Genomic DNA, 23,717 nt, shown 5'->3' on the forward strand with positions numbered 1-23,717 from the left:
GAATGGTTTGAACTGACGGGGTCGAAAGCACCCTGACAGCAACATAATGTGCAATTTATGTTCAAAGTGAAATTAGTGTCATTGTGTTTTTACAGAAATAAAAGTGGACCCTTTACAGTTTGCATTACTCTTATGTCATACCTCCATGTCATGCCGTAAGCGCTCTCCACACAAACACTTGGATATGCGCCAAGTAGCGCGCATTTATCTAGGGTAACATTAGAGCGTAAACTTGTAAAGTTGCTACTACATGTTTTTACCTGCTGAAAGTTGTGTCGCCTCAAGCAATGCACTGTTGCAAAGTCGAAGGTACTGATTCGTCTTCACTGACACAGGACTTGCATGTACAGGGCTTGAAGTATTACAAACCATCTGATAAGCAGCTTTCATCATTTTGAGGACAGAAATGCTTATATTGTGCTTTTATCATTTATTTTAAAGGCAGGGTAGGTAAGAAATTTTGTTCCAAATTTGTTTAAACTTTCTATATATATACATGCATAATTAAAATGTAAGAACTCTGATAAAAAGAGTATAAAAATCGAGTGACTCTAGACCGTTTAATCTGTATTAAACACAGCTCATTATTTCCATCCGGGACGAAACATAGGATTGGCTTAGGCGGCTGTCACTCTCTCGCAACCATGGCAACCACCCTTTTGCCACACATGACCTGCCCACTTGCGCGCGCACGTTTGATTTGGGGAATCCAAGAGGCATGGATCCTAGGAATACCAAAACAATGGCAGAGAAACAGCAAGCTAAATTCACAGTATCGGCCTATGCAGTTAGTGAAGGCAAACCAGGCAAAAAAAGGAAGACAGTAACAGTACAAGAAAAGGCAATGAACAAAAAGTCTTTGGATAAACAAAGAAATAAAACGCGAGTTAATATCGGCGTGGCTTTCCAGCGATGGCGAGAACTGAGGGAACTCAAGGGGCTGAAAAGTGACTCCTTGATGGCTTTATTTCTGCTGGACAGGTAAATCTTTCTTTTTGTATTTTGATCATACATATTTTTTTGTTTATTTTTTCATGAAGCATGTGTCATTAGCACACGTAGCTGCGTAATATAGCTAACATAACATTACTTAGCGAGCCGTAGTAGAGACGATAAATAATGATAGCTATAGTGTTGAATTGTGCATAATTTTACCCTCTGTCTAACTCTTTTACCATGTTCACCTGTAAGTTTACCTGCACGTTTTTTTTCGCCTTTGTTTTGTTTTTATATTCTCTAACTATGTTTACTGATGTCTTTATCTTGTATCTGTGTGTGTCGTACACACTTTGTTGTATGTGTGTGTTATTATTTTGTGTCTGCAATGCAGTTGTGAGTTGATATTTGAGTGTATGTTACTCTGTTGATCTGTAGAACAACGTATATGTTATGAATCTTACACGAAATTCATCTTCATCACAGTGTAAATGATGGTAATGGAAAAACGTGTATCATGCAACCTGTTTTTAGCTTTGCCTTATAGATAGCTCGTTAGCGAATCAAAAAATATATATTTTAAACTTTACCAATATCAATATGCTAGCTTGATAGTGAGTACTAAAATACATCTTGTTTGTTTATCTTCATAATTATAAAGTTATTTTTATTACATGTGATTCTGACATGATGTCACTACATGCACTGTGCTCCTTCCTCTCCGCTCGTCTCAGGTAAATAATGCGTCTTCCAGCTCAGTGGTCGGAGTCACACGTTCATGCGTTTTGGGGGCGTGGCTTTGGAAGGAGCCCAGAAGGGAGGGGGTGGAGTGAATGGAAATAATGAGCTGTCTTTAAAACAGTCGTGAGAGGTCTACAGACACTCGATTTTTATACTTTCTTTTTCAGAGTACTTACATTTTAATTATGTATTGATATATAAATAAAGTTTAAACAAATTTTGAAAAAAAGTTTTTTATACATTTTTTTGCCTACCCTGCCTTTAAGTTAACCTTTCATGATGTAAAGTGGCTTGTTCGGTAATAAAGAACAAGTTTGTTAAAACAACTGTTTGCATTTTGTCTATATTTGTAACGTTATACAAAGAAGAGAATTCTACTATAATCCCATACTAATGTTGGATTTAACTTTCTGAATTGTTTTGATGTGCACTCAATGTTATTAATGTCAAAAAATATTTCCTGACAGTTATTGTCAACTCTTCTAATTTAATCAGGTTGGAGTAAGCTGTTGTAATGTCAGCTCGTTACACTGGTGTTAAAAATGTCAAGAGTTAAAATAAATCTTAGTGTTAAATTGTCACTCTTTACTCAAATTAACTCCTTGTAGTGTGGACCAGTTTTTCTACTTGATACAGTGTAAATATAACTGTTTCAAAGTGTTAAATGCTGACACCTTTATTATAGTTAATACTATGTATTCTTACATTTGTTCCAAGTAAATGTTTTAAAAACATGTTTGTCTTTTTTCCCCAGACCAAGCAATGATTCATACTGAATCACTTTTTATACCTTCGATAGTGTCCACTACAATTCTACCAATTCCCTTAAAATAAAATATATTGTGGGAAAAAGTAATTGGCTTGATTTTCCAATTGTTTAAAAGTAAAAATCGAACTTTTAAAAAATAATTAATATTACTTAGTGATTTAATAATTAATGCATGAAAGGGTTAATTTAAAAAAATGTTATGTTATCCCTGCATGTAATATCAATAAACATAGCATTACTGCATATTCAATAAGAGGCAAAGCACTAAATTTAAACACTTTAATTAACTGAAATCATGCATTTATAACTACATATAAATAACTTCTATATAGTACAAGTAATTAACAACATTGTACTTTCAAGCACAGTTCAACAAACCTGTGGAAATATCACATCACCATTTTTAGGCAGTAGAGGCATAAAAAATATATTAAAAAACATATTACTAAAACTGCATTCAGGTCTTGAAGTAGTAATCTCAATTTGGCTTCTTCTCTAATATTCACACACTACACACATTAATAAACAATCACTTTGACAAATACACATCCTCAAGAGACACCATACAGTCAAATACAACAGAAATAATAAAATAATTAAATTAAATACAACAGAACATTTAAAAATAACACTAGTAACAATATGCTATTTGGGTCATTCTGTGCTGGGAGGCCTGTCTTACACCACGGGTCTAGTTTTATCTTTTTACTTCAGTTTGAAAAAAATAATTAAAAAGACTTCCTCAATTCCTTCATTAGCAAACAGAAAAAAGCTTTGATATTCAGCATAATACAATGTCAAAAATTTCAAATAGCTAAAGCTTGTTACAAAACAACCTTATAGCAATTACTTGATGGTGCAAGCAGCTGCCTGAAGTGGAAAAACTTCAGTGGAGATTTCAAATCCTTCATAAACAATGCCTTTATTCTCGGGGAAGAAAACGATGAACTGGATGAGTCAGGTTCTCCAATGCACATTTCACTAGAAAAGAAGAAGCAGGTAAGATGTTTAATCTCATATTATATTATATATATATATATATATATATATATATATATATATATATATATATATATATATATATATATATATATATGGGTTGTTGACGTGGCATTTTCACTATTACACATGACAAAAATGAATATAATTAGTATTGACATTTTAAAGTGCAGTAAATGGTTAATTTTTGTTTTACTTGGACCTGTTGTTAAAAATACTGCTTTTTTATTAGATGTTTTTAATTTTTAAGCCAAATATCAAAATTCTCCAATGGTGCGACTCTCTCGAGCATGATTCAATAAATTTAAACTCTTATAAATTAAAAAGAAAAGCATAAAAATGTTAATAAATACCTCGGGCATACATTTACTAAAATTTATTAAAAGTGTCTATTTTAATAAATGGCAATCCTTTTTTTCCTCCATATATTTCTAAAAGTGTACAATCCTATTACATTTTGTCACAGAAACCGATGGCCTCCAGTGTGACACCATATCCTGATATTAAATCAGGCATTGTCATGTTACTGAAGCCCCATGTGAAGCCCCATGTGAAGCCCATGAAATGTGCACATGGTTAGTTCTGGTCTCAGAATTGTTCAAATATTTAACTTTTCGAAACCACAGTAAAAGTGTTTTGTTGTCCCAAAGGACAACAAAAGTTGTAACCCCTAAATTATATTTTAATAAAAAATGTATGTTAAACTAGATAATCATGGAAAATTATGCAAACGTGTCTTGCTAACTGCTAATGACAGGTTAGGTACGAATAGCAGTATCATTACCTGACTCAAAAGGCTGAAGCATCGAATGGTGTGACAAGAAAATGTCCATTGGTGTGACGCCTTTTCTGTCACACCAGAGGACAAGGTCTCTTTAAAAAGCATTTTAAATTTAAATAAGCATTTTAAATTAAAATTAAATAAGATTTGTTCAACTCATTTTATTTTTTTTGATCATTTTCAGTCTTCTTAAATGCAATAATACAATAATTACACTGAATAAAAAAAATTGTTATGAAAATAAGCATAAAATGTATGTTTTTGAGAGAAAGAATTGAGGGAGAGAAATGAGTGGGAGGAAGAGGACATGGAAGTATAGGGAGAAAATTAACAGGGACCCACGTAGAAGGGAAAAGATCCTAGAGAACGACACAAAGTAAAATAAATAATAATAATAAAAAAAAATTATATATATATATATATATAAATCTCGAAATTATGCCTTAAAAGGAGCAGCCATATACTTTAAAAAATGTGATTTTTAAAAACATTGTTGATAATGTAACAATTAAATGTTATTTCTTCTTAATTACATCAAAAAAGATTTTTCAGAGTTAAAGTTTCAAAGATATTTGCTCTGTCAGAGTCATTTAATTTTGTTGATTTATTTATTTTTTTCAATTAAAAAACAAATTATTTTTTTCTTAATTTTTGCCATGTCACCCCATAGGACACATTAAGATTACAGTAAAAAAAAAAAAAAAACCTGAAAGAATTGAAATATCAGACTTCACACTACATAAATAAGTAATTTTCTTTAAAAAAAATATATGGTGTTTTCAAAACAAACAAACAAACAAACAAAAAAATTTACACTGCCTATTTGTCAACTACCCGTGTGTGTTATGAAATAAAAAAAAAGATAAAAAAAAATTCAACACAGGGACGAATTAAACAGGATGAGACTCTTTGGGTCCCTTTACACTCTTTTTTCCAATTTTTAATGTGATGAAAACTGACTAATTGTATTCCAATATAACAAAGTATGGTGATATAATAGAATAGTTAGCATTATTGTATTATATAATTATTTAATAAATATAAATTATGTTATCAAAATAACCACAACAATAATAACATAATAAATGCTAATTATATATAATTAATACACAATACGTTGATTATATAAACCAGTTAATTATTGAGGTAGTACAGAAGCCCATCACATTTTTTTTTTCATATAGTAGTATAACGCAGTTATAAGGTAATGTATCGTTATGTAAGTATAAAATAAAACTTTAAAAAATAAAAATTTATAAAATTAGCAACTTCTGTCAAAAATTCCTGCTCGCGTGCCATGCCCGCGAAACCTTTCAGCACGCATATATAAGACGGGGTCTGTGACCACCGCGCGCATAGCGCCGACTCACTTGAGTGGACATTTGCAGTACTGCCGGATTTTCAGAGGTAAAGGTCTTTTTAACGGTCTTTAAACCGTTTTTTTATTATTCATTTTAAAACTTGAGCCCACAATAAAACTAAATGACAATATAATGATAATATAATAATAAATAATATCATAGAAACAGTCCGAGAGGAACAGTTAATTTTTCCTCAGGGTAATAACCACCGCTCTTACAATTAATTAACGTTATCCTAAAACCGACATACTGTCTTTCCATTAAATGTTCCACGTTTAGCTCACACAAACTGGTTTTCCGTCTTTTTGTGCTAACGTTACCTATAACTACTCAACTGCACCGTACAGTATACTGTTAGACGCAGTTGCCGTTAAATGCCGTTAGGTCTGTGTGACGTCATTCGCGATGAAGGAGTATTTAGAGAAGCTTCATTTTAGGGTTTTGTCGGTCATGTTAAGATTAGCCTACGTTAAATTAATTATACAATTATATCTTCACCTTATTTGGAAATTAGTGCTCTGTCTTACAGCGTTTGAGAGAGGGACAACTAGCGCGCTCACAGCCAGCGCTGTGAGCGCGCTAGATGCCACTCTCTCAAACGCTTGGAGTGTGCACTTGGAGAGAAAGACAGAACTCGACATCAGCCATTTAACAACAATATATTTGAATAATAAATATTTATCTTACGGTGTGACTTAATGGCGTCTTGGTTGTTTGGGAGGTTGTAAGGTCTCAAATTCATTGTTCTGTGCATTCTCATCTCAGCGAATTTCGGATGTTACATATTTATAAGCCTTTTTTACCTTTGAGAATTTATAATATGAAAATTATTCTCCTCTCTCTTTTTTCAGCGTCGATTTCCGTCTGATTTATGTAAGTGATCATCTGTCATCCTGCATTTCTGATTTGCCATAGCCTACTGTTTAGTCAGTAATGATCAGTTATACATGTTATTATTTTGTACACATTTGAAATATCTTGTACCATTTTCTTTTATGTTTCTTCTTTTTCTCAAAAGCAGCTAAATACACCCCAAAGGCTCTTTTAAGAGCCAAAGAAAAGAATACTTTTGGCTTTGTAAGTATATGTTCTGACTGACTGACAACTTCTAGATCAATTAAAGATACATAAAACAGCAATTCAGAGTCATCATTAAAGGATAATTTTTTTATAATACAATTTAACATCCTGCATCTGATTTGATTGATGAAAACTGAATACATTTAATTCGAACAGATATTTAGCAATATCTCACGTATATTGTCAGGTTTCTTATTTTTCTCTCCTCTGCTCATGTCTCATCAGCCGCTAAATATACCGCAACAGCTCTTTTAAGAACCACTGCACATGAGTATCTTTGGCTTTGTAAAAATGTTTTGACTAGGACTGCTCCCAAGAAAGATTTTTCTAGTCAACTAGTTAAATTATTATAATACTAAACCATTCTTTAGTATAAAAAAGTTGCCAGTAAGTTACTGTAAATTCACAAGAGTACTGTGTAAATCATTAAAAACAGTTGTACTGTGAAAATATATAAGTTTGAGTTTTCTTCCCCCTGCTGTACCAAACCCATACCGAACCGTGACTTCAGTATCAAGGTACATACAGGCACTGATTCACCTATAAAAACGGTTACCTTGAAGATTACTATTCCGTTAGCTAAATAGGTAGAGAGAGGAACAGATTGAGAGACAAATCAAGTAATTGGGCACAGAAAGACAAAAGACTAGCCTGGCATGAACATACAGAGTGAGAATAGAGCTGTGAGATTATAGGTGCAGTGAGCGAGGTTGTTCTTTTGTTATAAGTCAGAAATGACAAGAGGCAGCCTCGCGCAATACAAACGGTGCGTTCCAAACGGGATATATCACCCTCTGAGTGAAAACAATCATGGTCGCCATACTGAAGGGTCGTTCCACACCGAAGTGCTCAAAACTCGCCACTTCAAAGGGCCCTTTGGAATGAAGGGTTTCAAATGGTACAACTGATGGATACTTCGGGCCCACATGATCCTTTGCACAGGGAAGTTGTTTGACGTCACAGAATGGGCAACATTAAACAAAGGACGCAGCTTGCACAATCTACTCCTCCTTGACTGTCTCGTTAAGATGACGCAGAAGTGCGTTTTTTTTTTTTTTTACTCCTACATCCTTCATCCATTCGAAGCTCTCACTCCAGAGGGTAAACCCTTTGAAGGGATTAGGGCATAGGGATGAGCCCTTCCGAATGGAATGCAAGGATAGAGTGCCCCAGGGATGACGCGTTTTTGTAGGCAAAATCTGGAAGCGAGTTAGCATTTTAGGACTTCCGGTTCCAACGCCTTAAAGTCTATGGGTTTTTTGAATGGGTTTTTGCTAAATCGCCTGAAATAAGGTCTGTGGTTAACAAAGCCTCTAAATATTTTCACGTTTTGATCTATGACATAAAACACACCAGTTATAACCCGCTTGTGGTTTTTTAAACTTTTACTGTGTCTTAAAATCGGCAGTTGCTAATAAATTGCTAAAAGGGACTACTTCCTTTGGCGGGGACTTTAGACGTCATCATTAAAAACGGGACATTTGGACAGCATTCCTCATGGAAAAGTGGATAAGTATTCATACACAGCGCAGATCATAATCAGCGAGCATGTTTTTAAATAGAGTTGTTTTCTAAATAAAGTTTGAGGACGCTTGGTGGTGACGACGTTAATCTGCCTACAAAAACGCGTCATACCTGGGGCACGCGCATGTATGATGCCAGAACCCGGAAGTCTAATTCAACGCTGGTTCCCTCGAGATGTTCCTATAGGGTTTTTCGATTTGTGTGTAAAATAAAGCCGGTGGTAAACATAACTTGACTATACTTTTAAGTTTTGTTACTTGAAAACTTAAAATTTACACATATAGCGAAATCACGCATTTTAAAGTAGTTATGTTCATTTTTGAAAACATACCTTTTCTTTTCAAGTAACTATAATGTTTATGTTTATCACAGGCCTTATTTTACTCATAAATGGACAACCCCCATTATAAAACTCAATAGGAAAATCTCGAAGGAACCAGCGGCGAATTAGTCTTCCGGTGGTCTGTCTCATAACCTACGATAGGTTAAAGAACTAACAGATAAACATGTTTGAAAGGATAACACGACCCTACAAAAATCAGGGGTTCACAAGCTAATGGGAGAAATGCAAGAAATTAAACGTAAAATATACAATGCACGCTTTCCAGTAACGTTAGCCTAAAAAAATGTTTAAGAACATTAAAAAAAACCCTCGTGGGGAAAGCACGTGCTATTTAGCCAAGTTGATCCTAATGCCTTGGCTGTATAGCTAAGCTAACAACTACTCAGTAGCATAAAACCCACACAACTTAAATTATTTTCCAGAAATTCGTGTTAAAATAATAGCAAGGGTGCGGTTTCCGTCTAAAACATAATACCAAAATGTAACAGTAACATTTCGTTAATTGCATACCAATCACATAGTCACGATGGAGAAAACAGCGAGCCAACCGTTAAAGTTAAATCTGTAACTTTGCTTCAATAGCATAAAATCCAATTTTCGCAGTTGCAAGGCTTAGTTGAAACAAGATTTCACTTGTAAACTGCAGCATCAACTGACCTTAATTACTTTCCTCCTACTCCATTCCGATCTTCCATTGCCTAGAAATAAAGCGCCATCACCTTTCATCCAGCGCGCCGAAAGCCCACAGCAAATGACGTAATGACATCACAAGCACTGCGTGAAGCCTTCTTCTTCTTTAACGGCGGTTGGCATCCAGCTTAATGGTGCATTACCGCCACCTTCTGTTCCGGAACTGCGTGAAGCCTACGTACTCCCGTTTTTTTTTAGAAGCCAACATTTTTAAATTATTTGTTAAAAAGCCCCCCGTTACAATAAATGCACCATTGCTTTGGTATTATGCACTTAGAGAGGTACCAATCACTTTGCTTTTCTGTATGGGAAGACCGCCATTTTTTATTTTTCCAATTAACAGCAATACACAATAAAAGTAATTTATCTATCTTATTGTCATATGCACATCTTATTTTTATGTAAAATTTACAGAATTTTTGTTTATCATGCTCCCACAAGTAATACAGTAATACTGTATATTGCAAAAACTGACACTTCAAAAATTTATTCAAAAAACAAGTCTTTGATAGTCTCTCTCTCTCTCTCTCTATATATATATTCAAATGTAAACCCATAAAAAATAATTATGTCTGTTCTCAGTAACTGGGGAACTGAATGTATTTGTTTTTATGAGGTTTGCTTTTTTTCTTCTTTTTTTAATATACTCAGACTACAATTTTCTTCATTTTCAGCTCTGTGGCTTGGACCACTTCAGTTCCAGCCGCTCAGCTACATTTTTTCTTCACTTTTTGTAAATAGTAAGTAAATACCACACCAAAATCATGAATATACACTCCCTTATCATGCACTATTGAACAACCTATTCACGATTTACATTATAACATGCAAATATGTGTGCTATTTATTAAAGTGCATATACTCTGCAGTGTTGGGGAAGCAACTCTGAAACTGTAGTTTGACCAGCTACATATAAATTAAAGTAGTTAATCTACAGTCGAGCTACCCTTCTGAAAAAGTAGTTAGCTACACTACAAGTCACTATCAAAAAATAGCTAGCACAGTTAAACTACTTTGATTTTTTTTATTATTTTTTTAAATGACAAAGCCAAGTAAATAACTGTTAATGAATAATGTTTAAGTAAAATGTTTGGAGTTTAAAACAACACAATGCACTACAATTATGATTTCAAAGCGTACTGTTTTATTTTGTAATCTGTATCAGAAGATACAATACTCAAATGTAGCCTGTATCTCACACTGTTTTAAAAGTAGTTTAACTACTGACAAGCTACTGAAAAATGTAGTTAAACTAGTAGCGTCACTACATGTATTCCACTGCAAGACTAGATACTCAAGACTACATTTTTCTTCGTTTTCAGCTCTGTGGCTTGGACTGCTTCAGTTCCAGCCGTTTAGCTACATTTGTTCTTCACATTTGTTCTTTTTTGTAAACAGTAAGTAAATATCACACTAAAATCATGACAATACGCTCCCTTCTCATGCACTATTGAATGAGCCTATTCATAATTTACAAAATAAGAGTCAGCATTGCCTTGGTCTAACATGCAAATGTGTGCTTTTTATTAACATGCATATACTCAGACTACATTTTTCTTCGTTTTCAGCTCTGTGGCTTGGACAGCTTCAGTTCCAGCCGTTCAGCTACATTTGTTATTCACTTTTTGTAAACATAAAGTAAATATTACACTAAAATCATGACAATACACTCCCTTCTCATGCACTATTGAATGAGCCTATTCATGATTTACATTCTAACATGCAAATGTGTGCTTTTTAATAACATTCATATACTCAGACTACAATTTTCTTCATTTTCAGCTCTGTGGCTCGGACCACTTCAGTTCAAGTCGTTCAGCTACATTTGTTCTTCACTTTTAGTAAATAGTAAGTACATTTGCATTTAGAAATCACACTAAAGTCCAGAGTCAGTTGTGTATAGATGAAAATCACCATTCTGTATAAATGCTCACAAGATTTAAATGCACAATTTAGTTTTTTTTTTTGCCAATTCAGAAAACATACTTATTCAAAAACATACCTGTGACACTAATCCTACCCCTAATATCAGCTAAAAATAAAAATTATCCACTGAAATTAGTAAATACTCTGATTAAGATTATGCTCTCTCTGATTTAAGACATGGATAGGAAGAGTAAGAAGAGAGAATATGACAGAGAGTGGGTCTCTTTGAAAAGACTGAGTAAACAGCAAAGAAAAAGGGAGGATACAGAACTTATAATGGCAGCCAAAGGTGAAACTGAGGACACAAATACAATGGAAATCATGGAAAAACACGAGGCACATGGAATAATGAAGGCTGATGACAATGAAAATCTGAATTTGGAAACAACTGAAGAAGAACACAATTTCGAAGAACACATCTCTGAAGATTCAGATGTTTCTGAACAATTTTCAGATGAAGATTCCCTGACGATGGGTGATTCAAATTCAAATATAGCCAGAGACATCGCATCCTGGAGCACAGAAAATGGAATTGCCCATAATGCTTTAGACAGCCTTCTGAAATTGTTAAAAAAACATGGAACAAAAGACCTTCCATCAACTTCTCGAACTTTGCTTAACACCCCAAAAGCTGTAAATATACAGCAGAAGTCAGGAATGGAGTATTTCTTCTTTGGAGTAGAAAAGATGTTAAAAAATCACATGCAGAAATACTCTGTCGAAACAACCACAAGGATGCAAATCTTAGAGTTGAAACTTCATATCGATGGCCTCCCTCTTTTTAAAAGTTCAAAAACTTGCCTTTGGTCAGTTCTTTGTAGCACTAGTTTAAAACCGAGAGATGTATTTCCTGTGGCCATCACATGTGGAAATTCAAAGCCCTGTGATTTGGAGTTTTTGTGTGACACAGTTGAGGAAATTACAAAATTGGAGAATGATGGTCTGTGGTACCAAGAAAAGCACATTCCAGTTCAAATCAGCTGCATTATCTGTGATGCACCTGCCAAGGCCTTCGTCAAATCAATCAAGCAATACTCAGGATATTACGGATGTGACAGATGCAATCAGAAAGGTCAGTGGCTGGGCCATATGACATACCAGCAGGTGGACAATCTACAGCTGCGTACTGACAGGTCTTTCAGACAAAGGCAGCAGGAAGAGCACCACAATGGAGAACAAGAAACTCCATTTTGCCAGCTAAATATTGACATGGTTTCTGGTTTCCCTATTGATTACATGCATCAAGCATGTCTTGGAGTGACAAAAAAACTTGTCCTGAAATGGATGCGAGGGCCAAAAGAGACAAGGATGTCTGCTGGACAGATAGCCATCGTAAGCAGCAAACTTGAAAATCTCCGAAACAGCATTCCAAATGTGTTTGCCAGGCGCCCCAGGGGACTGAATGACATAGACAGATGGAAAGCGACCGAGTACAGACAACTAATGTTGTACACAGGAAAGATTGTCCTGAAAGGAATTCTGAAACAAGACCTGTATGACAACTTCATGTGCTTCTCCACAGCAATGTGCATTCTTGTCCAACCAGGTCTCACAAGGAAACACTGGGAATATGCAAGGGATCTCCTGAAATTCTTTGTGCTACAGTGCAAAGAACTGTATGGTGAGGGATTTCTTGTGTACAATGTCCATCAGATGCTCCATATTGCAGACGTTGCAAAACAGTTTGAGGGTCTGGATGAATGCAGTGCGTTTGCATTTGAAAGCTTCAACCAAAAATTAAAAAGAATGGTTCAGTCTGGAAGAAGTCCACTGGCTCAAATCACAAGAAGAATTCTTGAAGGGCAAAACATGCAGAAGAGAACACCAGAGGCACAGATCAAGAGTACAAGACCAAACAACTTCTTTGGAATCAACCAGACCTTCTTTGAGGTCATTGAAGAAGATGGTCTGGAAAGACAAACACTACTCTGTAGGGTCTATGATGAGACGGCTCCCCTCTACACAGAACCCTGTGATTCTCGCATCGTGGGTTCCTATGTTGGCAAAGCAAAGGAGACGACAATTAGGACAGTATTAAAATCGGAGCTTAAATCTCAAGTGATCATGACTGAACATGCTGATAAGAACAAGATTATATTTCTTTACATTTTACACACAGATCACGGACATTTTTCAACCCTATGAAAATTATGAATGTTGATGACAAATCATGGAAATCATTCAACCCTAACCCTAATTTAAGAAATCATGCAACTCTAACTGTTGCATGGTTTTACACACAGATCATGGACATTGCTCAACCCTATGAAAATTATGAATGTGGATGACAAATTAGGAAATCATTCAACCCTAACCCTAATTTAAGAAATCATGCAACCCTAACTGTTGCATCTCAATATGCACAAAAATGATAATAATCAAGAATGACTAAAACCAATTATTCAGGATTGATTCCAGAAATCAACTTTGTAAAACATCTGTAAGTGTACAATTTAAAAAAAAAAAAAAAAATAAATAATAATAAAAATAAATAAATAAATATATATATATATAATTATGTTATTTGTTTAATTCTGTACCTTTTGCTACAGAATCACTCTTTTAATAACCAAATTACATTTTTTTAGATGATTACATACGTTGTGGTTGAGTTTGAAAAAGAGAAGACAGTGGCAATTGTTTGCCGAACATGGATTGTGGCAGATGGAAATGTAAGTATCGCTACTGCTTAGGTTTTGATAAAGCTACGGACTATGTATAACACTGTGAAAAGCCTTTTCACTTTTTGACTGGTTTGTAATTGGGTATTTGTCTAAATGTACAAACAGGGATTGAGCTGCTATTGGCCTCCATCTGAGCCATCCAAGAAGGCAAAGAATGGAGAACTGCCAGATGCCAAGACTTGGAAACTTTTCAAGATAAGAATTTTAGAAAAATCGTTTACATGTAAGAGTAAACCGTGAAATTGTAATTACAATGAACACCTGTTAAAATTCTGTTAAAAGCTTAGTTCTGATTTTAAATTCTGACCATACACTTGGGGTCAAATAATTAAATTAGATAGATTTTAAAATGCTCTGAAGGGTTAATTCACCCAAAAAATTCTATCATTCCACACCCATTCATCTTCGTAACACAAATGAAGATATTTTTGGTAAAATCTTTCATGTTGCTTAATATGATTATTTTTTCTTCCATGGACCAAGTTGAAGACTATCCAAGCAGCTCTGTTGCATTTCATGAAAGTGAACCAGTTTTACCTAAAAGAAAAAAAAACCATAATTGTACCCATTAATCCATTCATTTTTAAATCAGATTGTGACTTCCTGAATGTGAATTAACTAACATTAACATTGCTTTAACATGCAAGCTATGAGGGTTTAGAGATTTCTCTGAATGGGAACATTATGAGTTTTATAAACTAATTTACTTACAAATGGATTTATTTACTTTGTCAGTATTGTGACCAGATTATTTAAAAATAAAATGCCTGAAACTATATTTAATAATTCACTTAAGTATTTCAACAGGTCATGAATAATGAGCACATTTCTAGCCTATTAGTTATCTGTTCTTCTTTTACATCTATTCCTATACAGCACACTCATTTACTTACTTTACATTTAATTAATAGTTAACAGTCCACCAACAGTACTCGCTTCCATGTCCTTGGTCATTTAATCATAACTTTTTTTTTTTTTAGCAAATTACCAAAAAGCCTTGAAGTACCTGAAACGTGCCGAGGAGCTTTCAAATGTTGAAACAGATGGGGACTCCCAAATGATAAAAAAAAGAGCACACAAGCGACCAAGTCGTTTTGAAAGCGACACTGAGGATGGTAAATGTAAATACATTGTTATTGTTAAAGGGATAGTTCACCAAAAAATGAAAATTATCCCATGATTTACTCACCCTCAAGCCATCCTAGGTTTATATGAAAATCTTCTTTCAGACAAACACAATCAGATATATATTTAAAAATGTCCTTAGTCCTCCAATGTTACTAATGTTTGTGAATGGTAACATACATTCTGAGGGGTTAATAAAGGACTTTTAAAGTGAAAAGCTGTGTTTTTGTAAGAAAAATATCCATATATAAAACTTTATAAATAACTTTATATATAAATTCGAATAACGAGCTTCCGGTAGATGACCACACGCAGAATGCGGAAGTTGACTTGTGCCAAATGAGTAATCCTCTGACGCGATGTATGATGCAGAATGTAGGAGTTTCATAAGCTCAGACGCCTCTCACGTTTCAAACAAGAACGGCTGGGCAACAAACTCAAGCTCCTCTCCTCTTATATCAAAATCCTCTGACATTTCTCTTTAAAATTTCTTGTTTTAGACTAATTTGTGACCAGTGTTTTGTTTTGCTCTCTGTCTTCGCCTCCATGTTCGTCATTGCATCATTGCGTTTGGGTCAAAGGTTGCTCTTTCACCCAAATTGATGTGCGCAGTATGTGTACAGTCGTCAACCAGAAGCTTGTATATATGAATTTATATAGATATTTTTGTAAGATATTTTTCTTACAAAAACACATCACTTCGCTTTAAAAGGCCTTTATTACCCCCCCTGGAGCCGTATGGATTAATTTTTTTTTATGGATGGATGCATTTTTTCTGTCTTCAGAATGTGTGTCACAACCATTATAAACCTTGGACGACTAGGGATATTTTTAAATATATATCTGATTGTGTTCGTCTGAAAAAGGATTTACATATAAACCTAGGATGGCTTGAGGGTAAGTAAATCATTGGATAATTTTTATTTTTGGGTGAACTATCCTTTTAATATATTAAATAAGGAATACTATTATAATAATTATAAAAATAGTTTATAAAATGTGAAATAGACCTTGCAGTGACTCTTTAAACAATTTTGAATAAACACAGCAAACTGAATAAACATGGAACTACCTCATTCAGTTACAGAAAATGAATGTCTGACTGTCTGTCAAATACTCAGAATCAAGCATTCGACACTGACATTATATAACCTTATCTATATATTTGGGCTTCACTCACAGAATTGGTCACACCAAAGCGTCCTCGTTTCCAATGTATGGCTGGAAACAGACCACAAGCTCCAGTCTTCGAGGAGAATAGGCAACAGCACAAGCCACAAGACAGTAAGTAACCTGCAAGAACAAATTTTTTGAAGCTGTTTACATCATACTAACCAATAAATATAAAAAGCAACCAATACAAAATGTTTATTGCTATTTATTATCAGGCAGAAATGCTACAACACCTTGCCCATCAAGTAAGTGGTAATAGTTTGCAAACTATCATGGAAAAGTTAATTTATTTCAGTAATTCAACTCAAATTGTGGAACTCGTGTATTAAATAAATTCAGTGTATGCAGACTGAAGTACTTCTTTGGTTCTTTTAATTGTGATTAACTTTTCCACAACATTCTAATTTATTGAAATGCACCTGTATAGGCTATATAAACAAACTTTTAAACAAATGATTTTGGACCTTCAGTGTTTGGTCCCTAGTAATATGAAAAATGGAAATGAATATAGGCTATGTACCTTGCTCTGTAATTAAAACAAGTATCATTTCAGAAATGAAGTTCCATGCTCTAGCATAAAAATGACTTAATAGCTTAGTCTGCAAAGTAAGATAATATCCAATGGCTCATTTCATGGCATTAACATTTTAAATGTAAATTTTACTTTTGTGGTAACTGGTATGATACAATAAAGCTTTTTTTTTTTTCACTTACAGCATCAGCATTGTCCTGTAAAACTGGATGTCAGGGGACTGATGATAAAGAGCAAAGTATTACTTTTATGTTATTGAGCTGTTTTGTTGACCTGTTATATCGTACCTGGCAAAGCAAACATTACTATTTTTTTCAGATTACCTCACACTTAATAGAAAACTTGATGAAGTCATAAGAGAGCTGCGTCAGTTACGGGAAATCATACTGCAACAGCAACAGCAGCAAGAAGTTGAAGAACAGGCCAACATTGAACAGATGCAGACAGAAGAGCAGCTGTCTGCATTCTGTGTAAAACTGACTCAAGAAAGTCAATTTAGAAAATCCATGGTGATTGTCCTTCTATTTAAGAATCTAAAAATAAATATATGACAATGTATCCATAAAATTATACTTACCTTCAGCAAATATTTTGTAAAAATGTTTTCATGTGTATAGATGGCATTCAGTGTGAGACTGTGTTCTGGCACAGTTGGCCAATCAGTCAGAAGAATAATGCGGGCAATCGGAACAAATATGCTATGGTCCAAATACAGCCTGAAAGGAAGAAAGGGGAAAAGTGTGTTTCAGGACCTTTCTGTGATGCGACTGATCACAAGTAAGGAAATAACTCACAACAGGCCACTAAATTATTCAAAAATAATGCATACCAGAGGTAGTAATGAGGCTGAAATGCAATATATTTTTTTCATTATATATTTTTGTTTTTCTTAATATAATAATAATAACTTTAATTTATGTAGTGCCCTTAAAGGCTGCTCAACCACACATAAAAATTATAGCTACGAGCAGCAATTATTAGTTGCTGCTTAGATGTGTCTTCAAGTGTCAGAAACAGGACAAAGATCTCTAACATGATCTAGGAGTTTCAACTTAAAATCATCACAAAACATAGTGAAGCAGCCCTTGCGTATAGTGAATCAATTCTTGAACATCCATTTAAAAGCTTTGTTAGTCAACTATGGTCACAAGATCTGTTGAATTCTATTGGTAAGAACAGAACTTGTGATGATGGTTGACTTTCTATGAAATAATCGCGTCACAAAAATCGAATTCTTGTCTCATATTTATGTTTCAATTTGTTAATCTGTTAATTATATATGTAAATTTGTTAATTACATGACTTGCGTATACCAATTTATTCCTTTTATATTCATGTGGTATTATTCTGAATTTCTTTATTCAAGTGCTGCAGGTGTGTGATGTGATGAAGTGTCAATCCTCCTGTTTTGTTGTTTATCCTGCTATCTGCACATAAAAAAACTGCAGACCTGGAAAAACAATATTTTTAATGGGTCACACCGAAAATAACATCCCTAGATTTAATTCAATCTTACTTTATTCTGTAACTCTTCCAATTTGCACTCACCGCTACACTAAATAACAAGGTTGCTGTCTACACACGTGGTGCTGAAAGCCTGCGATTTTGCAACCTGTAACAAATCATGTTTCTCACACTTTCTTTTTACGTTTCAAAACAAACGAAAATGTACACTTGTAATATCAAATAAATTACACTGTTTTCGAGATGAAAAGACGAAAACATTATAAGGGGTCGTAGGAGCGAATTATGAAGTGTGTATTATTATCATTATTCCGAAATTCAACAGGCCATCGCCAGTTACTCCTTTACCTCAACAGCAAATTCCAGCACACAGCGACTATGTTTCCATGCAAACATAACTGAAATTGTAGACATTTTTTAACAATGTGCTCACCAGAGGCGTAAAGTACTTTATAAATGTAATTAGTTACTGTACTTAAGTATCTTTTTGGCTACTCTGTAGTTGTACTGAGTAACAAAAATATTAGCAACTTTTACTCTTTACTTGACTACATTTTTGAGCAAGTAAATGTACTTTTTACTCCACTACATTTGTGATGAGTAATGCAATTACAGATTACATTTTTCATGGCACCAGTTTCATGGCAGCAGTTTGTTTCTGATATAAAGAAGCGATATCGCCATGTAAGGGCATTGAAGATGCTAAATCTTGTGCATTTTGCCTTTACTCACCCAAAATTTGTCTACAAGGATACTTTACGTTGAATGCGAGTGCATTAGCAGGTTATTGACAAGATCGTTTTGAAGGATATTAGTTTACTTGTGGCCTTTTTGTGCACTTGAGCTTAACTGAGACTTGAGAGTTTGTAGACATTTAAAAGGTTGTGTCGACCTTGATTTGTTGCAACATTGAGATGTTCAATTTTATTTTAATTTTAGAAAAAAAAAAAAAACTTGATTTCTCATCTTACAAATCAATTGTTTGTTATTAACTATACTATATTTCCTATTTTAAATTCTTTTCATACATATATTCATCCATGTTATTTTCAGGAGCATGCCTTCAAACATTTAAGACAGCCAAGATGCCAGAGATAGAGGGAGAGGTGGCAGAGTTTTTGAAGCATGCCCCGCATAAACGTGGAGGACCAAAAACCCTCAGGGTAATTATCTGCATGCAGTATGTATATTAAGTGCATATGAATAATAACTGAAATAGTGTGTGTGTGTACGTTTTTATTCTTTAACCTGAATGCACACTGATTTATGGGGACTTGTGTCACCGTGGGGACCTAAATTGAGGTCCCTATGAGGAAACAAGCTTATAATCATACAGAATGAGGTTTTTGAACGTGTAAAAATGCAGTAAGAGTTGTCTACATTGCTTGATATATTTTTAATTAATTTTATTATGTATATGTATTTACATATTAGCAATTAAGAAACTGTTAGAAAGTGATTTATTGTAATAGACATTAAGCAATGTCTTATGTGCTCCTCTTTTAAGACTGATGTGCCCACAGCAGAAGATGATGATGAGGTAATATATTATATTTCTTACTTGCTTGTATTTTTATAAAATTGCACAAACATTCATTGCTTCAAACGGCATTTTAAAACTAGATATTATAGTAAAAGTAGTACTCACATTAAATGTGAAACTTTAGTTTATTCGGGTAGGAACACAATGAGGTCGTATAGGTAGCTATATTATGATGTTGGTGATGTAAAACAAAATTACATTTCGTTTCTGTCGGGCAAAAACCTCATATTTTTTTAACTGTGTTGTCAAGGATGGTATTATGACTATGGTCAGACACTTGCATAAGTAATTATAATATTAACATTAAATGAAAATCAAGTGTAGTTACGAGGTTTTTACGTCGCGTTACGTTTTCGTCAACTTACATTATGTGAAGTTTATACGAGCGTATGGGGCGCTCAGTGGGTTCAGGTGTGCACCAAAGATGGGGGTGTGAGTTTAACTTGATTAATAAAAGGAAAGGAGATTTATATATGTTACTTCATGTGGTCTATAATAAACAGAAGAGAAATAAGGCAAGCAGTTGTAAATATCCAAACATTGAGATATTAAGATATTAATCGTCCACTTTGTGACGCAGTTTAAAATGCGTTCAATTTACGGTCAAATATCGACATTCAGAACAACAATGTTGATTACAAAGGCAAAATATATGTGAAAACTCACCCGTAATCATTTACGCCCTGGAAAAAAAAAACATATACAACGTTGAATAAAGAGTCCAGAAAGCCTAATATGCATAACTAAGCTGCCGATTCTAGGATGTCCGCACCTGACTGAGCTGCATATGCTACATACCACTAGGGGGCGTGTTAGGGCTTTCTCACAAAGTTTATTGTAGTTATATGGGTGCTCAGTTTTTCCAGTTGAAATCTCTAAATATTTATTAAAACAGTGCTTCATGATAGAAAAGTGATAGAAAACTGCTGTAGGCTACTGACTCAAACATCAGTTCTTTATGTTACTCTAAAAAGTAAAGTTACTTCTGAAAAGTAATTAATTAACAGAATAAAAAAATGTAATAGTACAAAGTAAAATTACATTAAATAAAATCATCTTCAAACTGCGCGGTACAATTGAGGCGGGGTGGAGGTTTGTCCGACATTTGTAAATAATCAAACATTGAGTTATTAAGTAGTTTATAGATTAACATACATGGTTTAACTGCGTGCTGGTTTTATTAATAAATAAGTAAACAATAACAAGCAGATCGCGCGATCGTTCACTTTGTGACGCAGTTTAAAATGCGTTCAATTTACGGTCAAATATCGACATTCAGAACAACAATGTTGATTACAAAGGCAAAATATATGTGAAAACTCACCCGTAATCATTTACGCCCTGGAAAAAAAAACATATACAACGTTGAATAAAGAGTCCAGAAAGCCTAATTCGTATGCATAACTAAGCTGCCGATTCTGGATGTCCGCACCTGACTGAGCTGCATATGCTACATACCACTAGGGGGCGTGTTAGGGCTTTCTCACAAAGTTTATTGTAGTTATATGGGTGCTCAGTTTTTCCAGTTGAAATCTCTAAATATTTATTAAAACAGTTCTTCATGATAGAAAAGTGATAGAAAACTGCTGTAGGCTACTGACTCAAACATCAGTTCTTTATGTTACTCTAAAAAGTAAAGTTACTTCTGAAAAGTAATTAATTAACAGAATAAAAAAATGTAATAGTACAAAGTAAAATTACATTAAATAAAATCATCTTCAAACTGCGCGGTACTTCATTCTAAATTGAGGCGGGGTGGAGGTTTGAGGTTTATCCGACAGGTTGAGAATCCAACGGAGTTACAATGTTTAGTCACAACCTCTTTTAAATGTTTTTCTTTGGTTACATATTTTGTAAAACACACATACAGACGTGAAGGATGACCATTAATTTAAAACAAGAGATGAGAACAAAAATTAGAAGTATAGAGATACAAGATTTCCGCCCACATTGACAATTTGATCATTCTTATTTGTAGTATTAATATTATTTGGAATTTGTTAATTTTTTCACGGTAGACTACACCTGACAGTGGCGTACTTTGTTTTAAAAAGTGGGTGGGACAGGAATGTGTATCAATAATAATATTATGATATTAAAATTAATATGATAGTTTCTTCCTTACATCTGTTATAATACAATGCTCGAAAGTATGTATATTAGTTGATAAATACGTGGATCCGCTGGTGTAAATATATGGTCTGATGGACTGGAGGCAGTATTTTCGTTTAGATGCAAGAGATTCTGGGTTCGAATCCAACCATGTATGTTTTTTTTCTCTCATTAAAACCAAAGATGTTCGTCAGATATCAAGGCAGGGGCACGTTTATTTGTATTTTGATTTGTGATTCAACGTAACATAGAGTCTCTGCAACAGTTAAGCGATGATTGAAGCGTGTCCGTGTGAACACTGCGCAATGTGCACGAGGGCCAAGAAAACACTTTCGCCTCCGATAACAGCGACAACGAGCACTAACATATTTCAAAAACAACACATCCCAGCGCCAGATGCCTATTATTAACACAAATTGAAATCAACTAAGGTGTTTCTTTTGTATTAAATCCGCGAGATCCGCGAGATGTTTCAAAAAGTGGTGGGGACAATATCGACCCTTTCAAAAAGTGGTGGGGACATGTCCCACCCGTCCCACCCGCAAATTACGCCTTGCACCTGACAACCTATCGCGGCACCCACTGGTTAAGAAACACTGTGTTAGAAGATGGGTCTCATTAACAACTGCGTGGATATTTCGTTAGCTAATGCATGCAGAAAATAAAAAATCTCCACCACGTGCTACATTTTAAGGTCTACAAGTTTCAAACATGGGCTTAAACATTTTAGCCTCAAAATTCAGTACATAACTACAGAAGAATTTCCTTCTCAAACCTGCGTTGGCTATTTTCTCGCATAGGCTATTTTAGTCGGTTTAATCATAACTTGCTGATATATTTTTACTTAATCTGTAATATGTTTGAACAAACCTGTCATGAATAATATCTTCGTTTTCCCTTTCGGTTTTCGAATGAATGAATGAATGAATGAATGATAAATAGTTTCAGTTGTTCCCATAATTATTTTCATAAATTTAGAATAAATTTAGTTCGAGAGTTTTTGGTGAATCAAGATTAGTGCGTTAAAAACGGTCGTGCGCAGCGTGTTGGATTTCACACAAATTTATGCGTGCGCTTATTGAGACAAAATGCTTTAGTCCCTGCACAATCAATAGCAAGACCAGAACAATCGATAATAATAATGACATTTTTTTTATTCTTCTTTTACAGACCCAAATTGGACAGGTACAGTTTCATATGTTGTTTCACAAATTAAATGAGGTGATGGACTAACTGTAGGCTAGGACAAACAACTGATTTAATTGCAATGATTTGAATTTCAGTCTCCTCCACTCTTCCAATCCGACAGCGAAGACTGTTAATGTCAATTAATTTGTCCTGGTTTTGTATTTATAGTTCCATGTTTCTTGTTTTAAATTGTTTTGTCTTAAAGTCGTTTTTGTGATGTTAAGAATGTTTCCCTGTTTACCTTTAAATTATTTTAGTTAAAAATGAATTTCAAAATTAAAATTTCTCTTTGTTTCATCTTCGTCGTACTCTTTATTCCGTGACAGCTGCAGAATCATGTTGTACTAACAATCCTTACGAACATTAACCATGGTTATGTTATAGTAAATAGTAAAATGTTTTTGTTGTTTTGCATATATTGATTTGGTTTATGTAGTAATGTTACGGCTGGTGGTGTAGAGATGAGGCAGATAACGGATTTCCACAAACATACAGGGTTTTAATATAAACAAAGGCAGAGTACACCAAACAAGCGTCTAACATAAACAGAGAACGGACAAGGAGTGCAGGGAGTGAGTGCATTATAAAGGGAGTGCAGATGATCAAGTCCAGGTGCAGGTGATGAGTGCTGATGAGGAGCTGACGAGGGAAGTGAGTGCAGGTGATGAAACAGGAGGATCATGGGAAATGGAGTCCAGGGGAACAAGGGATCTGTAACAGTACCTCCCCCTCCCGGTAGGCGCGTC

The 23,717-nt window shown here is 34.5% G+C and overlaps 1 protein-coding gene and 1 long non-coding RNA gene across 5 annotated transcripts; one reads left to right on the forward strand and one right to left on the reverse strand.

The window, feature by feature from the left end:
* Nucleotides 1-10,717: 10,717 nt before the first annotated feature.
* On the forward strand, nucleotides 10,718-23,257 carry LOC125245971. 4 transcript variants are annotated; one of them, XM_048156781.1, is made up of 13 exons: nucleotides 13,113-13,590; nucleotides 13,739-13,822; nucleotides 13,940-14,057; nucleotides 14,815-14,949; nucleotides 16,142-16,243; nucleotides 16,348-16,377; nucleotides 16,849-16,902; nucleotides 16,983-17,173; nucleotides 17,282-17,441; nucleotides 19,182-19,291; nucleotides 19,636-19,668; nucleotides 22,954-22,968; nucleotides 23,067-23,257. In XM_048156781.1, exons 2-13 carry the CDS (start codon nucleotides 13,739-13,741, stop codon nucleotides 23,103-23,105), a joined length of 1,071 nt encoding a protein of 356 aa, XP_048012738.1. In that variant the 5' UTR covers nucleotides 13,113-13,590; the 3' UTR covers nucleotides 23,106-23,257. The 4 variants fall into 4 exon arrangements, with proteins under 4 accessions (XP_048012737.1, XP_048012738.1, XP_048012736.1 ...); XM_048156780.1 differs by lacking the exon at nucleotides 13,113-13,590 and adding an exon at nucleotides 10,718-11,072 and having other exon boundaries at nucleotides 22,954-23,257; XM_048156779.1 differs by having other exon boundaries at nucleotides 22,954-23,257.
* On the reverse strand, nucleotides 13,917-16,931 carry LOC125245972. The gene is made up of 3 exons (XR_007179655.1): nucleotides 16,847-16,931; nucleotides 16,140-16,252; nucleotides 13,917-14,371 (listed from the first exon to the last, which is right to left on the reverse strand). It is a non-coding gene; the product is annotated as an uncharacterized LOC125245972 (long non-coding RNA).
* Nucleotides 23,258-23,717: the final 460 nt, after the last annotated feature.

Source organism: Megalobrama amblycephala, linkage group LG14 (genome assembly GCF_018812025.1).
Source record: "Megalobrama amblycephala isolate DHTTF-2021 linkage group LG14, ASM1881202v1, whole genome shotgun sequence".
Lineage (NCBI taxonomy): Eukaryota > Metazoa > Chordata > Actinopteri > Cypriniformes > Xenocyprididae > Megalobrama > Megalobrama amblycephala.

What these genes read in the sequence shown, in the direction of transcription:
- LOC125245971 (XM_048156780.1), top strand. Translation starts at nt 13,739, where the DNA reads ATGATTACATACGTTGTGGTTGAGTTTGAAAAAGAGAAGACAGTGGCA. An exon ending in TTTAGAAAAATCGTTTACAT is followed by an intron (nt 14,058 to 14,814) that starts GTAAGAGTAAAC and finishes TTTTTTTTTTAG; the next exon opens with CAAATTACCAAAAAGCCTTG. An exon ending in TACAACACCTTGCCCATCAA is followed by an intron (nt 16,378 to 16,848) that starts GTAAGTGGTAAT and finishes TTTCACTTACAG; the next exon opens with CATCAGCATTGTCCTGTAAA.